Consider the following 18,060-nt stretch of genomic DNA (forward strand, 5'->3'; position numbering starts at 1 on the left):
TTTTAGATGACCCAAGGACTCGTACACAGCGGTTCGACGCCATCATTCTTACATACCGCCAATATCCCGCAACAAGGCACGGTGGGATACATCCAGCAGCAGCCGACGCCGCAAAGCCAACAGTCGCAGGCGCAACAAAGACAATACCAACATTCCCAAAGCCAGAACGCTAATGTTTCAGACTTCAGGAACATGATAACGCGGTAGCACCGAGGAACACGCGAGAGCGCCGCGAGCGCCGCTGGAAGTTAAACCGACGAGAGCGACCCGAACAGTTGCTGCGACGCCGCTCGCTCTCGAGAGGAAGGAAAACGGAGACGGCGCCTTTCATTAACAGCCTGCAACTTGCTCAGTTGTCAGTGAAACTAATGGATTTATCACCGTTGTCACGAGGACACGACGTTCATTTCGCAAGTGTCTGTTTGCACTTTTGGTACCACTCCCCACCCAATAATAGTATTTATTTTTGCCTATAAATTTAATATTAAATGTTCCCGCTAAGCGGTGAGATTATTGTCCTGACGACCACCTTAAATTCAAACCAAGGGGGATCGATTTTAATTTCCCAATGGGCTCTTTGCACACGCCGTTGGATATTTTGCTGTTTATTTTTTTTCCCGATTTGGATTTCCGCCCACGGTTGCCATTCGTGAGCCTTCCTAAAACAGGCAAAAAGTATAAATGTTGACGTTTTCCAGGGTCTAGCTCTGTTAAACTCAATGGTGGTTAGAACACAACTTGCTTTTGCGTACCCTGTAGTGCAGGGGTGGCCAACTCCGGTCCTCGAGGGCCCTGATCTAGTCTGTTTTCCATGTCTCCCTACCACCAACACACCTAAATCAAATAATCGGGATCGGTATCAAGCTTCTGGACCGCTTCCTGATGACTGGGTCATTCGATTCAGGTGTGGTAGAGGAGGAAGATATGAAAACCAGACTGGATAAGGGTCCTCGAGGACTGGAGTTGGCCACCCCTGCTGTAGTGCATAACCACATACAAAGACTAGTTATTTTTGGATTTGAAGATTTGCCAAATTGGGTAACGACATCCCCTCACAAAATAAAATTGTATAAAGAGCGCGAGAGTTTAGGTGCAAAGAGCCCATTTGTCGAGCTGGATGTCGCACCCCCAAGGTCTCCCCAAGGGTATGCTTGGCATCTAGGTTTGGTTTAAAAATAATAATTATAAAAACTAAAGAAAGACTTCTTTATGAGCTGCGTTGCTCCTCTGCTCACTTGTTAAACAACACAACGGAGGACGAGGGGTTGTCTAATGTGCCTTTTAACCATACTACTAGTAGTGCAGTTCCAATGTTGTCTGACTACGGCTTTAAAAATCCTGCTCAGGTCCATTTGGAATACGAGGTTTATTTTCATGAATCATAAAATATATTTTTCCCCCATATGCCATTTGAAATGACATTTAGATTTGTATTGGTATATATTTATAAATTGGATGCCTTTTGAAAGTTAAACTTGGCCCCAAACAATCAATCAGCAATGCTTCTATCATTATATTAGCCATTCGTTTATTGTAAGGGTACAGTTTCTTGAGATTATGAATCATTTTGATGTTTATGCAGATGTTGATGGGTCACCAACGGTCTTAAAGTCTTACACTCACCTCATTGCATTTGAATCTCTTTGTAACTCACGCATCAATTTTAACTGTTTCAATCACCTCATTGCATTTGAATCTCTTTGTAACTCACACATCCATTTTAACTGTTTAACAGCTAATGAACTAAAAACAGAATTAGCTGCTGTCTAAAATCATCTGCTTCTTCGCTCTAAGTAGTTAGAAAATTACCCTTCCATATATTTTACGGCTTTTGCCACAAAAGCCGGCTCTAAAATAACCCAAAAGGTGTGCCTTTACAAAGATAATCATGCTGTATTAGTTATTAGTACACATAAGTTTATTGAAAACTTTAAAATGTCCTTAACTGTACTCAATAGTATATTTATTTTTCTGATTGAAAAATATGAGGCTGCTGTTATTGAGAGGTGGTTCTATTATGTACATTGGAATATTGTTCAGGGTCCATCATGTTCACTAGTGGGGCATATAATTGCATAATTTCACAAAATTTAGGCTGAATGGATAGAAAATTAGTTTCAGCCTAAAATGTTCAACAACAAGATGGTATGAAAGTGTATTTTTATAGAAACACGGAAAGATAATTATCAAGACCAAAATTTAGGAATTTGGAAGTCTGTTTCATATCCATAACGTTTGCGTACAATTTAAAGGTTTTGGAGGAAACACACTAATTTTATCGTATTTCATCCCCATTTTTGAATATGTAGCAAAGCTTCACGTGTAGTAAAAGAAATTGACTGAGGATTTCAAGCCCTTTCTCTAAAGGCACAATGTCACTTCTTGTAGTGGATTGATCTCGTTAGATTGTGTGCTTGTCACTAATTGGTCATGAGTGGGTTTTGTTTTGGTTTGTTTTTAATAGAAACATACAACAGGCTGGAGAGTATGTATGCAAAATGGATGTGCCTCAATGTTAAGTATTTATGGGATGAGATGAATAGCTGCTAATTAGCCAAAAATCAAACTGTACTTTTTTTTTCTTGCTCGCGAGTCAGTCAAAATTCAAGTCGGTTCCATTTGCATTTGCTTACAATACAGATTCAGGAATTGAGTTGGTTGTTTCACTGCAGCAGTTGATCACCACAGAAGGAAAAAAAGGCCTCGTAGACACTTTCAACAATGTGCAATGTCGCTTTGAGAATGTTATGTTGTATATTTTACAAGGTTTCACAAAAATGTCTATATTACACCACAGATGGTACTGTGAAAATGATCTATTTTTTTGAATTACTACCCTGACATTCCTCCAGGTGGAGATCACAATGATTCCACTCGCAATCCAGATTTAAGACTTACGAATGTAGTGTAACTTGAGACACAACCACTGAGGAAAAAAAGCTCACCGGAAGAATTTAAACCATGCATTTATGTACTTGTTTTTGTTGTTGTTGTTTTTGATGGTCGAGTTTAGTTTTAACATCCTGTGGTTGACCCATTACTTCATAGTTTAGAAGCTAAGCAGTGCCATGCTATAAATATTTATTGAAATAAGAGCAGTGAAGTAGGACATTTCAATGAAATGGGTGACGGGGTCCACAAGTGTGGAGCCTTCCGTCAATGATTTGCCTTGCGTTGATATTTATTTGCCTTGCGTCGTCGATGTTAAATAGTACTGAATTTGTACTCTCTCACTTTGACTGGTCAATGCAGTGCAGTTAAAGCTGAAACTTAAACATCCCTATCTCTCCCCTCGGACTGGATGGAAACAAGGTTTTTTTTTTACCTTTATCGGTTCACTTCATGTTAATATTCAACTCTCACGGGTACCGTTTTCAAAATACACCACCCCACCCCACCCACGCTTTCGGCTAAATGGGCTTTTCCCTTTGAGTGTAAATGTTTTTGTCCGGATATTTTTTTTCAAGTGATGTTTTCTGTTTGTACAGCATGTGAGGAAATGAAGGCCAGAAGCTGAGGAACACTAACGAACTATCCTGCTACACAGCCATTGCTGCCATTTCAGTGCAGAAGACACATGACTATATTGTATATTAGAATGTACAAAACACTAGATGATATAGTTTATTTTCTATGTATAATAGAATGCACATGTATGTTACATAATTTTAAAATTAAAGTCATTTTGTAACAGATAATGAAGTGTCTTATTAGTGGAAGTGAGGCTTTGTGTGTCAGTGTTGCACTCGTGTATTTCCCTCTGAACTAAGCTTTAAAACATTGGTTTAAATAACACTTAAGTTTACAACCTAAAATATATTGATTAATTATGTTATATTGAATTATTTATAACTCAATCTGATATTTGTGAAGCATTTGGAAATAAATATTTTCAAACATATTGTGATTGTAAATAGAATGAGTTCTTTGCTAACTAACTATTCAAGCTAACAGTCAAAATTTACTAATGTGATTTAAAGTAATTGTATCATATTGTCGTTTTTGTGAAAGGCTGTTTTTTTATTTTTCAATGCTGTTGAAAAACAATGGCTTTTTTTTGCAGCGAATATTAACTTGCTTTGGGAAGTGTACTACAAAGTCCGAATGGGCAACGTTCCATTTTTTTATGGATATGTTTCCAAGTAACATGTTGCTAAGTGATTAAGTAAGCAGAATCATACAGAAAAGGTTGCTCAATGTTTGTCAATGTAGTTATTTCAATAACTTTGTGTCCTTTGCTCTTATCTAAAACTGATCCGGTCGGTACACACTAGGGTCTTTTTCTAATTGGTTACGCAGGGTGAACTTCGGTCAATGTGTAGACTTTGCTAATCAGTACCTCCATCTTCTCTCCACCGAGGTGACAAATGTCCAAGACAAAGACCAAACGTGTGTCCTCAAGCTCGCTGGCAGTTGCCACAATATCCTCTGGGAGACAAAATAAATGTGCATTATGAGGTGTCGCCGTTATGCTTAAACGGTCAGGATGCCGTCGGGTGAATTGGTACACGGTCGATTGGTCGCCGGTCTTTTGGTCGCCCGGAAGGTAAGTGATAATTACCATTTAAATCGTTGCTCAAATTCCCTAAATACAAACTGCAAATTACTATTTAGTCATACTTAATGCCCTAGTAATTATTAGGCTAAAGAAAAGCTCCTAATTCCCCGGACTTTTATTGTTTTTTGTTGGAGAACTTGTTAAGACCCTGACTGAACTGACATAGCTTCTTAAAGGGACAACGCATGTACATACAAACTCTTCTACACTCACACGTCGGCTCAGTGAAACTGCTCATGGCCATTGTTGGCTTTTATTGATGCGTAGACCGTGTTGTTTTACCTTGTTTTGTCGCCAGTCTTTTGGTCGCCCGTTATCGCGGTCGGGGCGACCAAAAGACCGCGACCAAAAGACCGGCGACCAAAAGACCGGCGACCAAAAGACCGGCGACCAAAAGACCGGCGACCAAAAGACCGGCGACCAATCGACCACACGGGGTGAATTTTACCTGGTTTTTGGTGTGACGCCTCACCGTGGGACGAGCCCACGCCAGCCGGAGGGCAGAGGAAACCAGATGAGAGACAAGAGAGCATGGTGTTGCCATGCTGACCCCGAGGAAGGCCTACAGCTCTCGGGTCATTGGCGTGTACAACGGGCAAAAATGCCACGTCGACAGCCATTTGCTTGTTTATGCCTATCAAACACATTGGGGGGAAAAAATAATTCCTCACAGGTCCCCATGAAATATTGACATTTTCATAGTGCCTTCTCAATGACCCAACCACGATTAATTGGCCAATTGAAAGGTCTCACCTAGTATGGTAACTTGATAGTATCCCGGACAAACGGCATTAGGAAGTGTGTTAGCCGATTGTTCTGGTGTCCAATTCATAGGATGAGGGTTGCACCATTGCAAGAGCGCCTCCAGGTCATCTAACTCAAATTTTTGAGAAAGGCTTTCCTCGTGAAGAGTTCCGTGACGCAAATGCGCTGAAACTTCTTGCTGTCCCCTTGACCAACTGCTGCTCTCCCAAGACAGCACTGAGGAGCCTCGTGGAAACAAATCCATGTTTCAGCAGATGGAAGTCTGCGTATGATGATACAGTAGGATCGCAGATCACAATTCAACCTTCATTTGGCCGTTGCAGATTCTGTTCTCCTGATTGCGAGTCACTCTGAGCTTCTGTATGTCCCCTGTAGGAGAAGACATATTTCGGCTGCGTACGGGTGAAGTGGATATAGTCGGAGTGATCAACAGTAACAGAACAATCATTTGTACCGTTTCGCTTGCACGCTGTCGTGAGGAGTTTCAAGATTCCTGGAAAACATGATAAACTTATATTATTTCAATCAATTCTGTGTCCACTATTGTTTACATTTACAGGAGCATCTATTAAAGGAAATTTATTTGAGTCGTCAATTCATTTACTGACCTGAAAAAGGTCTATAACCGTAACAGTATATTCCTTTTTTTACTTTACAACAGTAAATGTGTAGTTTCTTATTTGTATATTTAAAAATGTATTTTTAAGACATTAAAAAAGCGAAAACACTGTAAATGGTGTTTATTCTATAAACATTTTTGGCAGCGCTACTCAAAATAAAAATATCAGACCTTGTCTTTCTCGTTCTCTTCCTTCCAGATACGTTCCCACCATTTGCATCGTGGACCCCTGTCGCGGTTTGTTCACCTGTAAAAACGTCCGCCGCCTGGACAAAATATTTTTCTAGCTTACTATCAGTTTATTGACTTCCCATTCTGTAAAAATCACATGGTAGAAAATGAAGTATCACACTTTTTTGGCAGCTACGTCTTGCGGCACGGTCACGCTTGTCTTCTCCACGTATCGGACAGCCACAATTTGACCTTGGATGGCAAGTATTTGATGTTCTCTATACTGCATGGCTTCAATCGCTTTCTTCAAATCGGGAAGAGATACGATAGAAACTTGCTCTGTCGAGTAAAAATTTCATAGAGCAGAAGTCACAACTAGGACCTCCAAATGAATAATTTATGAGAAGGTGACCTATGTTTATTTTTGAGGCTTCTTAAATTCTTTAAAAAACAACAACAACAGTAATGTCACCTGAGGTCGCGGCTACAGGCTGGGTGAAGGTGCGCGGAGGATGAGGGTAGCTGTAATGGCCACCGAGAACCGCTTCTCGGAGAATCAAGTCTTCCTGTATAGATTTGGTCCACTGGACGAGTCTCCGCACAGTGGGGTCCTTCATGTATGGTTGACCTTTGTGGTAGCCTGTTCCGGTGACAACGTTCACATGACACGAATGAACGCGTTCTCTCCAATGCTACACTTGTCATAGAGCTGGGCAATAAAACGATAACGATCATTATCGTGAAATAATTTTTGTCAATGATAATATATATTTTTTCAATAATAAAAATTTGATCATTTTAAACTGTAATTACACAACCCGACCACCACAGAGAATGGTGGCTCGTTTGCAAGATGGACGCTTGTTCCAGACCAACGCTCAGTAGAAGAGGATGACGTGAAACTAGTTTTTAGCATGTTAACAATAGAGGCTAACACGAAGCATGAACGCAAAAGGACAAAATTAGCGATTACGAGATGCAGGACAACACCGAGCCGACCCATGAAAATCATCATATTTCATATTCTCTTTTCTTATAAAGGTAACATAGTTACTTTCATATTTGAATAAGGAGAAAAGTCATTTACTTATTCACAGAAGTTTGAAGTTTCAAATTTGAAACAAAAACGATGTGATAGTTATCATGATAATTACAGATAAGACTTTTTCATCGTGATAACAAGTTTTGTCATATCGCCCAGCTCTAACTTGTCATTTTCAAATTTGAGGCCCACTAACCTGTAATGAAAATCTCTGTCTCGCAGCTACTGGTGAGGTAAGGCAGGGAGCCCTCCACTTGACGTACTCGCATTTGAGTGCACATCACAAAAGTCACTTGGGCAGAGAGGAAATGATGTTTTTTTTAATTACAAAGCCAAATGAAGATTTGGTTGCTAAGTCTGCAAAACTTTGCCATTCAAGGTTCTTACTTGGGAAGATTTTGTAAAACATTTCAGGCTGGGAAGAGGAAAACAATTCCAGGATAAAAGGATGCTCCGATGTTCCATCCACTGCGTGAACCCAGCGAAATGACCAGTACTTCTCTGGGGCTGCAATTAGAGCAGGTCTATCAAAAGATGGGGACTCCCAACAAGGTTACAAACTGAGCAGTGCAAAAACTTGATATTTTTAGCCTAAAACTTGTCAACGTTGGATGGACGCTAATGAGTCAACAATACAGTATTTAGTAACTTCTCACCTGTGTTGTTTGTACTCTTAAGTCTTTCAACGCGACCAACAAATGTTATCAAACCCATGACATCGCAAACATAATTGTTTGGTAGTGTTGAGATTGCTGATCTGAAAAAAAAAATGAAAATGGAAAATTAAAAACAAGTATTTTGGCTTTAATTGGAAAATAAATGCGCCAGGCAGATTTGAGGTTAAATCACCTTGTGGTGAAGCGATAAGACACTTTAGGCAATGACCACTGAGGTGCAACAAGATTGTTTGGTATGAGGGTGATGATAGAAGTTGGGTTGCGGGCATTCACGCATATTTCTGAAAGATCAAAGTTACAACTGTGATATCACAAATCCCAGCAATGATTTTTCCATTGTTGAACTCTCCCACTCAGAGTCAAAAGCACATGATTTTATTCAACGTAATTTAAACGTACCAATTGAGGTATATGTATTCATTTTGTATTGGTCCATTTGTGGACGGGAGCGATTTGGATAGCTTTTCTTAAGAGCGTAATCCTGGATGTACAACACCGTTCCAACATGGAAGGAGTTGTAAAAACGTGGGCAGAGTTCATTCCAAAGCACAAGAGACATGATGCCACTCTGGTCAGCAACTTCAAAGTAAGCCTGGGAAGAAAAAAAAGAAGGATTTTATATTTATATATCTTAGTCAGGAGTGTTGTAGGATTGATTTATTGGAGCACGGGTCTCTCTTATATGCACTTTTTAACAAAGACAAGTCTGAAATAAAGTGGTGCACCCTCAGAATGGGAAACTCACCTGGTAGGGGAATTCGATCTTGGAATGGGGTTTGCCATAATACCGCAATCTGGATTTTTGTACAATCCTCACGAGGAGAGGCGGTCGTTTACGCAAGCTTGCAAATGTATACTCCAGGTCCATAATATGAATAACTCTCGTCACTAGTGGAAAAGAAAAAAAATGAGAGGATATACCGGGATGTCATTCCATCGCTTCCGACCTTCTCAAAATAAACGGTGTTCTGACGAGTTGGGCTAACTCGTCGAAGGTGAAAAGAGCCTAAATCACGGACAGAAAGCGGCATCTTACCGTCCACCCCAAGGTTAGAGGGAGAAATCGACGAAGCCCAAACGTCTCCTTCTGGAAACTCGTTGTTCCACAAGGGCAGATAGTGTTTTCTGTTCAGCATGAGGGGCACGTCCATCTGGAGAAAAGCGCTGTGCTCCACGTCGCTTTTGATCAGTAGGGGCAGTGAGCTCACATTCTGAATGCTGGAAAGGAGGGGGGACTTTTCTGACACGCATCTTAAGTTCTCGATGCGGATGTAGCCGTGATGCAGATTCCGTTCGTCGTAAACAAACGAGCACTGCTCGATAATGACGTCCGAGCCCGTCTTTAAGGTGTTGGAGTGAACCAAGTGGTTCAGGCTCGGGCGAAGGAAGCATTTGGCCCGCCAGACACCATCGGTGACAGTTATGTCGTAGTTGTAACTCTCGCACGGCTCGTTTTCTTTTCCTTGGCACAAGTAGCGCTGAATTGTGAGGACAGCGACGCTTTCCGTAGTTTCGGTTTCATTCTGTTTAGATTTAAGATACCACTTGGTCGATAAATTATCCAAAGTCCTCTTGAGCAAAGACGGAGGAGGAATACCTGTCGAAGTCGACGCGGTAACGTCCATCACGGGCAGTTCATTCGACAAGTTGTACTTCTGAAGTTAGCAAAGTGGCTATATTAACGTATAACAACGCGGTTCTGCGTCACTTTCTTAAGTCACCAAGTGTTTTAGGATTAAATTGCGTTCTCGGGTTTGTTATTCTTATCTTTGTACGATGTTATTTTACTCCAGTTGTTCCGGTATTGTCGGCTAGCAGGATACAGGGAAGAAAAAAAGCGCGTTGTACACTTCAAACGACCCACTATTTTCGCGCTCACTGGCCGCATGAAGATGACATCACTACAAGCGACAAATTAATTTGGATGGTAACTACGTAGTATTTTTTTCATCACTACTTCACCGGTGCACGGTAAGAAAAAAGACATTCTTGAGCTGAGCACTGCTATAAGTGATGGTTATGTATATACATTTTTTCATGGCTACTTATATATGTGTGCACTTTATGGTGAAGCTTTAAATTCCATTGTACTTGTGTAATTACGATAAAGGCATTCAATACAACTCAATTAAGTATACAGTGGTGCTGCACTTATAATGAATGATACAGCTAACCCGTTATGGCACCGCCTACTTATGAAAAACTACATTCCCCACAATGCAGCGCGCCTGGCAACATTTCTTGTCTACGTGGGGAAAGGAGAGACACATCCGGACGGCGGACGAAAACAAACATTCACGGGTTTGGATGCCATTAGCGTGGCATGACAGGAGGATTTGGAGGCGAATCCGCGGACGTTTCTCAAGATGTGGCTCAAACCCGAAGAGATCCTGCTGAAAAACGCCTTTAAACTGTGGGTCACCGAGAAGGATAATGAGTATTTCGTGCTTCAGAGGAGGAGAGGGTACGGGGAGGGCGGAGGCGGCTTGACAGGTAACGTTTTCAACCTCCTTTGCATGTTTGACAGCTGTCGTTTTTGAGGTCCCGACTCAGTGGTGACCCTTCCGTTTTTCGTCTGCTGTCTTTCTCTGTTAAGAAACCGGTGGGATTGCGCTACTGTTTTCAGTTAGTAGCATGCTAGAAATTGGCCGCAACAGGTTTAAGCCAAATCGTCAAGAGACACCTGGTCAAGCTTCTCATTGTCTCTTCCTTTCAAAGTGTATTTCTTCTGCAGTTGAGAGAAAGTGTTCATGGTGCAAAGTGCATGTTTACACGGTTAATTGCATTGCAAACTGACTGCTCTAGTACGGCTATTGTCCGTGTTATTGTAGACTAGCAAGTGTACACATCTTCGAAAAGAGTCTTTCGTTGCAAATGAGTTCAATGCAATGTATATCTTCATTATATTTATCAAAAATATCACCGTGCTATATCTTTCAGGTCTCCTGGTGGGAACGTTGGACACAGTGTTGGATTCCACATCCAAAGTTGCTCCTTTCCGCATTCTGCACCACACGGCAGACTCGCAAGTGTATTGGTCAATAGCATGCGGTGCGTACTTACAGATAAATGATTAGATTTAGCGTCAATGCAATGAGGATGCACGCAATTGTCCAAGTCCTTTTCAATGACAAGGTTTCCTTGGGTTGTGTCAGGCGTCACCAAGGAGGAGATAGTCCAGCACTGGGATTGGCTGCAGCAGAACATCATGAGGACGCTCTCGGTTTTTGACTCCAGCGAGGACATCACCAGCTTTGTCCAGGGCAAGATTAGAGTACGGAGTCCTAAAACCGAATCCGTCCGTCTCTGACGTTGGCAATCAGAATTCTTCTATTTTTGGAATTGTGTTTTCATTCTTAGGGCCTGATCGCCGAAGAAGGGAAGACATCCCACGTGCTGGAAGATGATCCAGAGAAGTTCAGGGAAGCTTATTTGAGGTTCCAAAATTGGTTCGCCTTGCCTCCCGAGGAGAAGCTGGTCACGTATTATGCCTGCACGTACTGGAAAGGGAAGGTCCCCTGCCAGGGTTGGCTCTACCTCAGCACCAACTTTCTCTGCTTTTATTCCTACCTGCTCGGAGCCGAGGGTGAGAAAATGGCGGACACGCTCTCTCGGCGTCAATAAGAGAGAAACGCTCATTGTCCGCGTCCTTTTTTTTCCTCCCCGCTTTGTATGCGTAGTGAAACTGGTGATTTCTTGGGATGAGATATGGAGGTTAGAGAAGACGTCCAATGTCATCCTGACCGAGAGCATCCACGTGGTGTCTCGCGGGGAGGATCACTACTTCTCCATGCTTCTGCGCCTCAGTGAAACGTTTGTCATCATGGAGCAGCTAGCGGATTACTCCATTAAGCGCCTTTTTGATAAAGAAGCCTTTGAAATACAGAGAGCACTCTCAGACCCCATGCAAATTACCAAGAGGTGCTATTTTTTTCCGACTATTTGGAGTCACATAGCTTCTATTATCGATCTAGTATTGATCTTAACAAATGGCTGACCTGTGGCTAATGCTCAGGAGCAGCTTTGATATATAAATATGTATTTTTTTCACTCTGAGAGCCGCTAGATAATCTTGTGTTGTTGTAGTTATCTAAAAAAAAAAACTGTTAATGTTACATTAATGGATGCCTATTAAGCCTTCTGTTCTCCATTTTAACACTATTATTTTAAGATATAATGTTGGTCCTGGTTTCTGATAAATCCCCAGCATAAAACAAGCATTCAATTTAATAATATACAAAAAAAAAAATCAGTTTGGATTAGTTGATGACATTTTACTGGCTTATTCACAATATTTAATTGTGTTGTTTTGCAGAGGCCTGGAGGCTCACGCAAAGAGCGAGCAGTTCCGGACATTTTTCCGGCTTCCCAAAGAGGAAAATCTGCTGGAAGTACACGAGAGTTTCCTCTGGGTGCCTTTCAGTCATTTTAATACGCTTGGCAAGATATGCCTATCCGAGAGCTACTTGTGTTTTGCCAGCCAGGACGGGAGCCAGTGTCACATCATCATTCCAATGCGTGAGGTACAACGCCAAGCTCGCCACTTGATTTATTACCCAGCTGACGCTTCCTTCCGACTGGAGTCATTTGACAATATTTCTTCCCGGCTGTCCGACACTGGCATCTCCCAGGTTGTCAATGTCGACAAATCAGACGGCGGGAGCCGCGCTCTAACGGTTTACGTGCGCGGGAAGAGGGCCCTCCGTTTCACCGAGATCCGGGACTACCAGCGTCTGGCGACCACCATCCGCAGCAGATGCGGGATCAGCGCCAGCCCCCAGCACGCCGCCTCCGCTGAGGTATAACAAATCTCCACGTCCTCCTTATTTTTTTTGACGTCCTTCTCACTTAGGTTATTCGGGGGGAATGTCAGTCGCTCATCAATCACTTTGAGGACAACCCGGAGGATGTGACGCTCATGGTGGGCCAAAAAGACAGCAGCAAGGCAGTGAGCACGGAGGCTCTCATGACGGTTTTTCACCCCCAGGATGTGGAAAACCTCGACCCCAAAATGGTACTGGACAGGGGTTGTCAGCATTACCGTATTTTCTCGCATTTGTCGCTAGGGGTGTGGCTTATACGCGGAGGTGGCTAATATGCGAGAAAATACAGTACCTAATTGCTGTCCACTTATGGTGACCACGAAAGGATTAACGCCTGGGAGGTCTCTGTCTCTTTCAACAGCTAAAAGAGAAGATGAAAGAACAGTCTTGGAACATCCATTTTTCCGAATACGGCCGCGGGACAAGCATGTTCTTCACCCGAAAGACCCGCGACCTGATTGTTCGCGGTGTTCCCGAATCCCTGAGAGGAGAGCTTTGGCTGCTTTTCTCAGGTACTTGACTGGCACAAAGCGGCCCCATTTCTTCTGGGTCCAGCCGGCGGGCGTTAACACCCTGTCCGTCACGAAGGAGCCGTCAACGACATGGCCACTCACCCTGGCTATTACACGGAGCTGGTGGAACAGTCGCTGGGCACAAGCACGTTGGCTACGGATGAGATTGAAAGAGACCTTCACCGCTCTTTGCCGGAGCATCCCGCATTTCAGAGCGATACGGGAATCTCCGCTCTTCGCCGAGTCCTCACCGCATATGCGTCAAGAAATCCCAAAATTGGCTACTGCCAGGTGAACTCGCCAACACCCCACAACCGATGAATCCTATTCGGGTTATTTTTAGCGGCAGTCGGAAAGTGACTCCTTTCTCTTTCTCAGGCCATGAACATTCTCACCTCGGTTTTGCTGCTCTACGCCAAAGAGGAGGAAGCATTTTGGCTCCTGGTGGCCGTCTGCGAGAGGATGTTACCGGATTATTTCAACCGCAGAATTATAGGTGAGGTTTCACAAAGTGGCCTAACAGAAATGCATTGTATTGTTGTATTTGTTCTTAAGATCGCCACATGTTTTCTGATTGTTTGGCTGATTTTCTATTACAGAAATCACATTTATTTCATCACTCATTCCAGTGGACAATAGTCTACATCACAGGTTTTCAAACTAGGGCCCACTTTTTATTGGCCGCCACCAAATGATGGAAATATGCCCCGTGCAATCAAATCATATTAAGTTCACCCTACATGATGTTGCACTTCTTAGCTTTAACACCGGATGGAGCTATTCGTTTAAAAAGTGGCTCCATTTGCGTGGGAGTTAAAACCCGACCTGAAAATTAAATCAGTATAGGCAACTATATAAAATTTCATTTTTTTAACATGAATAAATGTGGTAAAACAGCATTAAATGTAAATGATGACAATCTATTGCATTTTTTTTTCTCTAGGGGCTTTGGTGGACCAGGCTGTGTTCGAGGATCTAATTCGGGAAAACCTCCCCCAGTTGGTGGAGAACATGACGGACCTGAGCATCTTCTCGTCCGTTTCTTTGTCCTGGTTTCTCACCCTGTTTATCAGCGTGCTTCCCATCGAGAGCGCCGTCAACGTGGTGGACTGCTTTTTCTACGACGGCATCAAAGCCATCCTGCAGCTGGGCCTGGCCGTGCTGGACTACAACATGGAAGCTCTGATCGGCTGCCATGACGACGCCGAAGCCGTCACCATCCTCAACAAGTGAGAACGCCCTCGGCTCGGGCCTTATTATTTCACACCCCGACTTATTTTGCTCTCTAGATTTTTTGACAGCGTGACAAACAAAGACAGCCCGCTGCCGCCGACGGTGCAGCAAGCCCCCGTGGGGAACAACAACAAATCCGATCACTCCAACGTGGACATCAGCGAACTGATCCGAGAAGCCTACGAGGTGCCGCGGCGTTTAGTCGTCTTTTTATTTCACGGTCTCATTTTCAAACTCATTTTCCATTTAGAAATATGGCAACATTCGCTCCGAGGAGGTGGAAAGCTTCCGAAAAAGAAACAAGCTGCTGGTGATCCAGACGCTGGAGGACACCACCAGGCAGAACGTCGTAAGCCGCTCGCCAATAGTCCGAAAAATCCGGCCATCTGGTCTACTGGGAATTAACGCAAGTTTCTTTCTAGACGCGCGTCGTGTCCCAAGAGGTGAAATTTACTCCCGCCCAGCTGGACGAGCTTTACCATTTGTTCAAAGTGAGTGAGCCCTCTGACCGTGGTTGAAAAGCGATTACGAAAACGTGGTCCCACGGTTGTCGTTTCAGAGGCAACATTTTCTCAGCTGCTACTGGACGATGAAGAGTCCCGCACTTCTTCACCACGATCCCAGTCTGGCCTACTTGGAGCAATACCAGCTGGGCTTCCAGCAGTTCAGTCTGCTCTTTTCCTTGCTGGAACCTTGGGCTTTTTGCGCCAACAAAAGCACGCTCTCCAGAATGCTTTTCCGCTTAATCGACGACAATCAAGACGGCTTAGTCAACTTTAAAGAGTTCTGTTGCGCCCTGGGTGCGTCTTCACACCTTCTTTAGTCGTAAAGGCGGTCGTCCTAACCCTTTGGAACATTTTTTTCTTTTCTCCTGCAGATAACTTGTACTGTGGATCGTTCACAAATAAACTCAAGTTCCTCTTCAAGCTGCATTTACCACCAGGTAAAATGTCTGTTTCAACCTACGCTCTTCTAGTTTGAAGGTGCTGTGAAATGGTGACCCTGTCCAAAAATCAACAAGAAGGCAGCCATGCAACTTTTCATGTGGAAAGCGAGCTAACAAATCTGGCTGGTGTTTGTCAAAATATGGTTCCCCATCATTTCATAGCACCTTTAGAAGAGCGTTTTGAACTGGGAGCCTTGTCAATATGGCCTCATGGTGATTTTCTTGGCTTCTACTCACTCTCCTGTCTTTTCACCTTTCCTCTCAGTGTTGCTCACAGTCAGTCTCTTTCAGCTTTCACAGACAGTCCTTTGCAGGAGCACGAACAAAATCTCTCCGACTTTTTCCCAGCGACCGAAGGCTCCCCTCACTTTATTAGACTTCCCGGTCAGCTTCTTCGCTCCTTAACTTTTTCCCACCGACGACTTCTCCCCTTCCCCCAGAATGTGCTTCGCTAACATTTAACCCGTACGCTTTCAGACCTGGATCTCCCGGAAGACGGCGTGATTCAGAAAAGTCCCGAAAGAGGTAAACGCCGTCACCGCCGAGTCGTTTGCCGTCCGTCGGTTTGATTGAAATCCCTTAAACGTCGACAGGTCGAGGTAAAGTGGATCTGCAGGCCTACCTGAAACAGTGGCAGAGTGAAATACTTCGGAAAGAGGAAACCATCAAGGACCTTCCTAGAATCAATCAGGTCATCGGGTTAACCCGCTTGTTTGACATTTCATTGATATTGCGGAGTTTTCCTCTAAATCTCCCTTTTTGTTTTGTTTTTTTAAATCCCAGTCTCAGTTCATTCACTTCTCCAAGACCTTGTACAACATTTTCCACGGCGCCCCCGAAGAGGAGACTCTGTACCGCGCCGTGGCCCACGTGACCAGCCTCCTTTTGAGAATGGAGGAGGTGGGCCGGAAGCTACAGGAGCCCAGCAGTCCGGCGGCGGTCGCGGCCAAATCCGAAGCGCCTTCCCCGCCCGCCGCCGCCGGCGAAGGTCCCCGGGACGCGGACCCCGAGCACCCCGCCGCCGACTGGTCCTTTTCTTTCGAGCAGGTCCTGGCGTCTCTGCTCAACGAGCCGGCCGTGGTGGGCTTTTTTGAAAGACACGTTGACATTCAGCTGAAACTGACGCAAGCCCACGTGGCTCAGCTCAAGCTGACGGGAAACGGCAAGTGATGGGAGATCGCCACTATATCCTCTCGTATCTAGCGACAGTATTCTCCGCAGTTGCATATCACTCCCTATGCATATTTGAATAGTCCGTGTCCCATTTCAACCCAGCATCCACCCAGAAATGCCACGCTACCGTGCTCAAGTACTGTTTATTATACAGCGTTTCGAATACGGTACTGTTAAGGGCCGAGCATGGGGACGCTTACGATTATTATTATTATTGTTCCCTGCCGCAACGTGTCGTTTCATGTGCATCTGTTTGGAAATTCTGCACCGTGTTTCTTAATGGAAACGACGTCAATCGCCGTCATTGGCACTCAAACGTGATGGTTTACTGCCAACCTTACTTTTCAACATTCGATTCAGACAAGTACGGTTCAATCAAAGTCGTCTCAACCCGTTCCGACCGGATCGCGTTGGCCATTGAAGGATATTTGACTTTATTTAATGTTTTTTCAATATCTCAGGGTGCCGTTTGTGTGCGTTAAAATGTGTTTCCCTCCTGAGACCAATGGTTTACGACTGAGTTGTAATTGTTTAGCGTGTGTAGCACGTTTGTAGCTTTATGACGCTAGCCTTCGACAACATGAAAAGTGTTGTTTTGGGATTTGTGCTGCTTCCGTCCAAGTGACTTGTTGCACGTAGTAGATTGTAGAAGACGCACGCCTGCACGCCTACGCCACGGAGGCGTTTGGCTTAAAAAAAGATGGCGATGGACGCTTTCGTTCGAGCTTCTCATCTCTTGGGGTCATATACACGCTTTCAAACTTTTGATTTATTGTTACATAAGACTGTTCTAGAGGGCGTAGTCACCCCCCCCCCTTTCCTAAAGCATTTAAAATGTATATTATGCAGTGCACTTGTAAGTAAAAACCAGCATCACCTTTGAAAATGTAAAGAATCAAAGCTAAAGCCATACCACTATGATGGCTTTCCTAATGGATTAAATATATTGAAATGTTTAAAAAGATGGCTATTAAATGTATTTTATTATACAGTTGTTCATTCATAGAACAATTATTTTTTTAAGTGTGTCGTTTTGTCCAAATCCAAGAACTGAAAGGCAAAATTGCTTAATTCAAAGTCACTATGAGAGGATTTTATTTGCTATTTTGCTCATTTCACACGCGCTGCTCTTAAGTTTTGTTTTGTTTTTAAATAAGGAATCCTCAATATTTCACATGGCTGATTTGTAGAAATGTGGATGTAAAAATTGTCAAATCCTGATTGAATTGATTCCCGAAGTAGTTGATGTGTGGTTGTTGTCGACTGCATTTGCTTACTTGCCAATGGTCTTCTTGCTCGTTGTTGTTTTTCTTATTGCCGGTGTTTCAAAATAAAGTCTGCTCATTCTTTGAAAGGAATTCTTTGACTGTGATTCGAAATACCATCATGATTTTTATCAGCCATTTTTTTTTTACAATCAATCTTGCCTATTTTCCATTGAAAAACGCGGTTATGCAAATCCTTCCTCATGATCCATTTGGCAACCTTTCAAAAATATGCTTTTTTCCCCGACATGAACACGTCTGACATTTTATTCCAAA

The 18,060-nt window shown here is 43.4% G+C and overlaps 3 protein-coding genes across 8 annotated transcripts in view; 2 read left to right on the top strand and 1 right to left on the bottom strand.

The window, feature by feature from the left end:
- Positions 1-3,698, top strand: part of npas2 (neuronal PAS domain protein 2) — a 28,804-nt gene extending 25,106 nt beyond the window's left edge. For all 3 annotated transcript variants that reach the window (XM_077592741.1, XM_077592740.1, XM_077592742.1), the window contains exon 22: positions 7-3,698. In XM_077592741.1, coding sequence (XP_077448867.1) covers positions 7-207 — 201 coding nt within the window. In that variant the 3' untranslated portion in view covers positions 208-3,698. The remainder of the gene's footprint in view (positions 1-6) is intronic.
- Positions 3,695-9,764, bottom strand: radx (RPA1 related single stranded DNA binding protein). Of its 2 annotated transcripts, none has more exons than XM_077592744.1 (15): positions 8,869-9,764; positions 8,578-8,720; positions 8,232-8,424; positions 8,005-8,113; positions 7,812-7,912; positions 7,543-7,662; positions 7,352-7,447; positions 6,586-6,753; positions 6,295-6,452; positions 6,114-6,208; positions 5,778-5,816; positions 5,628-5,692; positions 5,312-5,539; positions 5,007-5,192; positions 3,695-4,428 (listed from the first exon to the last, which is right to left on the bottom strand). In XM_077592744.1, exons 1-15 carry the CDS (start codon positions 9,455-9,457, stop codon positions 4,292-4,294), a joined length of 2,427 nt encoding a protein of 808 aa, XP_077448870.1. In that variant the 5' UTR covers positions 9,458-9,764; the 3' UTR covers positions 3,695-4,291. The 2 variants fall into 2 exon arrangements, with proteins under 2 accessions (XP_077448870.1, XP_077448869.1); XM_077592743.1 differs by having other exon boundaries at positions 3,696-4,428; positions 5,312-5,548; positions 8,869-9,763.
- On the top strand, positions 9,385-17,877 carry tbc1d8b (TBC1 domain family member 8B). Of its 3 annotated transcripts, none has more exons than XM_077592736.1 (22): positions 9,385-9,803; positions 10,056-10,325; positions 10,773-10,883; positions 10,988-11,106; positions 11,193-11,418; positions 11,513-11,753; positions 12,148-12,355; positions 12,464-12,631; positions 12,706-12,846; positions 13,017-13,167; positions 13,244-13,458; positions 13,546-13,663; positions 14,111-14,396; positions 14,457-14,586; positions 14,651-14,749; positions 14,823-14,891; positions 14,960-15,200; positions 15,278-15,343; positions 15,638-15,730; positions 15,824-15,871; positions 15,940-16,037; positions 16,130-17,877. In XM_077592736.1, the coding sequence occupies exons 2-22, from the start codon at positions 10,199-10,201 to the stop codon at positions 16,514-16,516; spliced, it is 3,342 nt and encodes a 1,113-aa protein (XP_077448862.1). In that variant the 5' UTR covers positions 9,385-9,803; positions 10,056-10,198; the 3' UTR covers positions 16,517-17,877. The 3 variants fall into 3 exon arrangements, with proteins under 3 accessions (XP_077448862.1, XP_077448861.1, XP_077448863.1); XM_077592735.1 differs by having other exon boundaries at positions 9,403-9,803; positions 12,685-12,846; XM_077592737.1 differs by lacking the exon at positions 15,638-15,730 and having other exon boundaries at positions 9,405-9,803; positions 12,685-12,846.
- The last annotated feature ends 183 nt before the right edge of the window (positions 17,878-18,060 follow it).

This window comes from Stigmatopora argus, chromosome 22, assembly GCF_051989625.1.
Source record: "Stigmatopora argus isolate UIUO_Sarg chromosome 22, RoL_Sarg_1.0, whole genome shotgun sequence".
Taxonomy (NCBI): domain Eukaryota; kingdom Metazoa; phylum Chordata; class Actinopteri; order Syngnathiformes; family Syngnathidae; genus Stigmatopora; species Stigmatopora argus.